The following is a 3403-nucleotide window of genomic DNA, read 5'->3' as shown; positions in this document are numbered from 1 at the left end:
ACGGACAGAGAGGAGGAAAAAGAGAAGAGAGACACGGGATTAGTAAACACATCACTGGCCAGCAGAGACTGTCCACGCTGTACAGCCAGCAATACCTCCAGGAAGGTGACCACCCCAGTCCTTCCCATATTAAGTCATCAGGTCGCACACTCCTCTATCTACGGCTCTGCTAGGAGCTCCTGCAGGGGAATGTAAGGAGTGGAGCCTGCAGTCCCAGTGAAACCTAGGCTGGTTCTCTTGAGCTCTGGACCCCCTATCTAGGCCAGGAGGAAGGGAGGCCTGTTCAGCTGCCGGAGGGGAAGCATCTGGCTCACAGTTGGTCCCCCACATGTTGAAAGAAGTGTGACAAATATACCTTTGTGTGTGCGCGTGTGCGCACGTGCGTGTGCATGTGTAATGGGATTGATTTCTGATCCAGTTTTGTCAAGGTAGGCAGAGTAGGGGCCCTGAGACTAGTCCACTCAACACCTTTGGTCAACAGCTAGTTTTAGGTGGCCTGGCAGTTGGAGCTACAGTGATTCTGGGTGGACCCGACGACACGCAGGGACTGGCAGGGTTCCCGCCCTGAGCCAGCGTTTGGATGTGGATTAGCTCTACGCACGCCTATGTGCTCAGCGTCTCTTGCCTTATGCAATTTGGAGAAGGGAAAAAAAAATACAAACATACACAGAAACTTCAACCTGAAGTATGCAGGGGCCTGGAGGCAGCACAGGGGCAGGCAGAACCCAGCTCTGGCTTCTGCCTGGGTCCCAGGCAGACTTCTTGTCTGTCCTGTGTGTGTGTGTGTGGGGGGGGCACTGCACGCAATGCCCGCCTTGTGGGGAGACTGAAGGCTCAGTGGATGGGACTGCACTTGGAGTGATCTGCACAGAGTGCAGAGCATGGTCTGAGCATGGATGCTGCTATGCATGGGGTTGTTCTCTGCAGGGGAAGTGTGGCTGAGCTCCAGCATCCCTAGACTTGGAAAGGAACCTACAACTTTTTCTCTCTGGCGTGGTCCTCAAGAGGCCACCTCACATCTTTGAGCCTGCATACTCTGATCTAGGAAACGGAGCTCACGACAGGCTGTTGTGAAGGCTGGAAGGGTACAGAGCCCTCTGCCTGACTCTAGTAGCTCCCACGTGGAAGTTGATGCATTTAACTAGTCAGTACGGGTCCTCTCCCAGTATCCTATCCGAGACTCATGGCGACCCAGGCAGTTGCAGAGGTTGCTAGCTAGCCAAAAACCTTCATTCACCTCGACCCTCTCCCACGGTCCTGGTGGATGCTCACCCGGCAGTGTTCACCCAGATAATGTCCAGGTGGCAGAAGTACACGCATTCCTTGTCAAGCCAGGAGTTGCAGGAGCATCGACGAAAACGCAGGTGGGGGCCTCGGCCCTTGGGTGCCGAGGCTGGCGGTTCCATGGTGGCAGCTGCCTGGCCCTTCCCTGCACACAGGAGGAAGAGAGAGAGAGGTGGAGAGGAGGTCAGGACACCTGGCCTGCCTGGGTTAGGGGACCCGCGGGGCTCCTCCTCTTGCACAATAAGGAAGTTGGCACCCTTGGTGCTCAGGAACCACTGGCTAGCCCGGGGAAGCCCCAGCTATCAGCGCTGCGCCTGCACGCTGCAGTGGTAGCTCCGACTGAGGGGTCCCCGCTCTGCCCCCCAGTTGGTTTTGGGAAGGAAGCACCAAGTCCCTGGAGAAGACACCAATGAATAGACCCTGGGATCGCAACACCCGAGGGAAGGCAGCTCACCTTCATGCAGGGCCAAAAGCAGGGCCAGAGTGATGGAACACCAGGCGGAGACCATAGCAGCAGCGGCAGAGTGCTCGGCTGGGCCAAGGGAGCGGGGAGCGCAGGTCGCCAGTGTCCTGCTACTAAGCCGAGCTGGGAGCTCATTGCTGAGGTGCCCTGACCGCCTCTTTATAATACCAAGGCAGGGCGCCCGCCCGCCCCTACTGGTGCAGCCCCGCCTCGCCTAGCTGCTGCACCTTGGGCAGAGAGCCAGGGACACCGCCTCCTCCCTGGGTGCCTGGCCCGCCCTGGCCTCCCGGTGAGGGGGGCGGGGAGGGAGGTGGAAGGCTGGGCTCCACCCTCTACACTGCGCAGAGGACTGGAACACCTTCAGGACTCTGCAGGCTCCCTGCAGGCCCAAAGGCCCCTCGGAGTTCTGAAGTTAGTCCCCAAGTGCTTCCCCGCCCCTCCCTACTCTCAGACTAGCACTCCTGAACTGGAAGTTTGGAGTGGAAATCTCATCTAAGAGCAAAGCTTTCTGTCTTTACAGGGAATCTGCGGTCCTCCTCCCTGCCCGCTGGGAAGCAAGCTGAGATAGCCCTTCGATGCGTGGGAAGTGAAAGGGCCACTCAAGGTTTCATGGCCTTGGGCGAGTCAGAGCCCCCTTTGGGACCACTGGCCTCAGGAATGGCACAACTCATGCCTGACCTTTGGCCACCTGAGGCTGCCTCATCCCCATTTTACCCAAGGAATTCTTCTGCCCTCCCTCGCCCCCAGCCTGTAGTAGATAATTCTGGTCCTTTCTGAAAACTACTCACTTACGCAACCACAGCCAGGAACAGCCTCTTGGGCCTCGGTTTCCTTGTTTGTCAAACAAGACCAAAACAGGGGGCTCCTTACCCTGCTTGGTTCAAATACCCGCTTGAGATAGAGAAGACGCTTCAGAGCCCTTTCTAAGGAGGCTACTTCACAGACACACAGTTCTGAGTGGTTCCCCAGTGTGGACGGAACAGAATATTTTGTGTCCCTTCAGTGGCTGCTTTATGCAAGAGAGAGAAAGAGAGAGAGAAAGAGAGAGGAGAGAGAGGGCAGAGAGAGAAGAGAGAGAGAGAGAGAGGAGAGAGAGACAGAGAGAGAGAAAGAGAGAGAGAGAGACGAGAGAGAGACAGAGAGAGAGAAAGAGAGAGAGAGAGGAAGAGAGAGGGGGGAGAGGAGGCGGGAGGCTGGTAAGGTGGCTCAGAAGGTGAAATGCTTGCCAGACAAATCTGATGATCTGAGTTTGATCCCTGGAACCCAGTGGTGGTTTGTATCTATACTCCCAGGATTCCTACAGTGAGGCGAGAGGTGGAGACAGGAGAATTGCCTCTATAATTACAGGCCACCTTGCCTGGAGTAACCCAGAGGCAACCAGAGAAACCTTGCCTCAACAAGGCAGGAGAGAGCTATCACGTAAAAGGTGTCCTCTGACCTCCATATGTGTGCCAATGTGTGCCACAGCACCCATGCACCCACAGTCACGCCGACCCCCCCTCTGACCTCCATATGTGTGCCAATGTGTGTCACAGCACCCATGCACCCACAGTCACGCAGACCTCTCCCTCTCTCCCTCTTTCTCTCTCTCTCTCTCTGACCTCCATATGTGTGCCAATGTGTGCCACAGCACCCATGCACCCACAGTCACGCAGA

At 56.5% G+C, this 3403-nt stretch overlaps 1 protein-coding gene across 1 annotated transcript in view; it reads right to left on the bottom strand.

The window, feature by feature from the left end:
- Window positions 1-2111, bottom strand: part of Edn2 (endothelin 2) — a 6145-nt gene extending 4034 nt beyond the window's left edge. Inside the window, exons 1-2 of the mRNA XM_031376892.1 lie at window positions 1739-2111; window positions 1273-1429 (exon numbers count right to left, since the gene is read on the bottom strand). Of these exons, the coding sequence (XP_031232752.1) occupies window positions 1273-1429; window positions 1739-1793 (212 nt within the window). The 5' untranslated portion in view covers window positions 1794-2111. The remainder of the gene's footprint in view (window positions 1-1272; window positions 1430-1738) is intronic.
- Window positions 2112-3403: the final 1292 nt, after the last annotated feature.

Source organism: Mastomys coucha, unplaced genomic scaffold, assembly GCF_008632895.1.
Source record: "Mastomys coucha isolate ucsf_1 unplaced genomic scaffold, UCSF_Mcou_1 pScaffold18, whole genome shotgun sequence".
In the NCBI taxonomy this organism is placed as follows: Eukaryota; Metazoa; Chordata; class Mammalia; order Rodentia; family Muridae; genus Mastomys; species Mastomys coucha.
The sequence above is the reverse complement of the archived record's forward strand: the minus strand, read 5'-3'. Positions and strand labels throughout refer to the sequence as shown.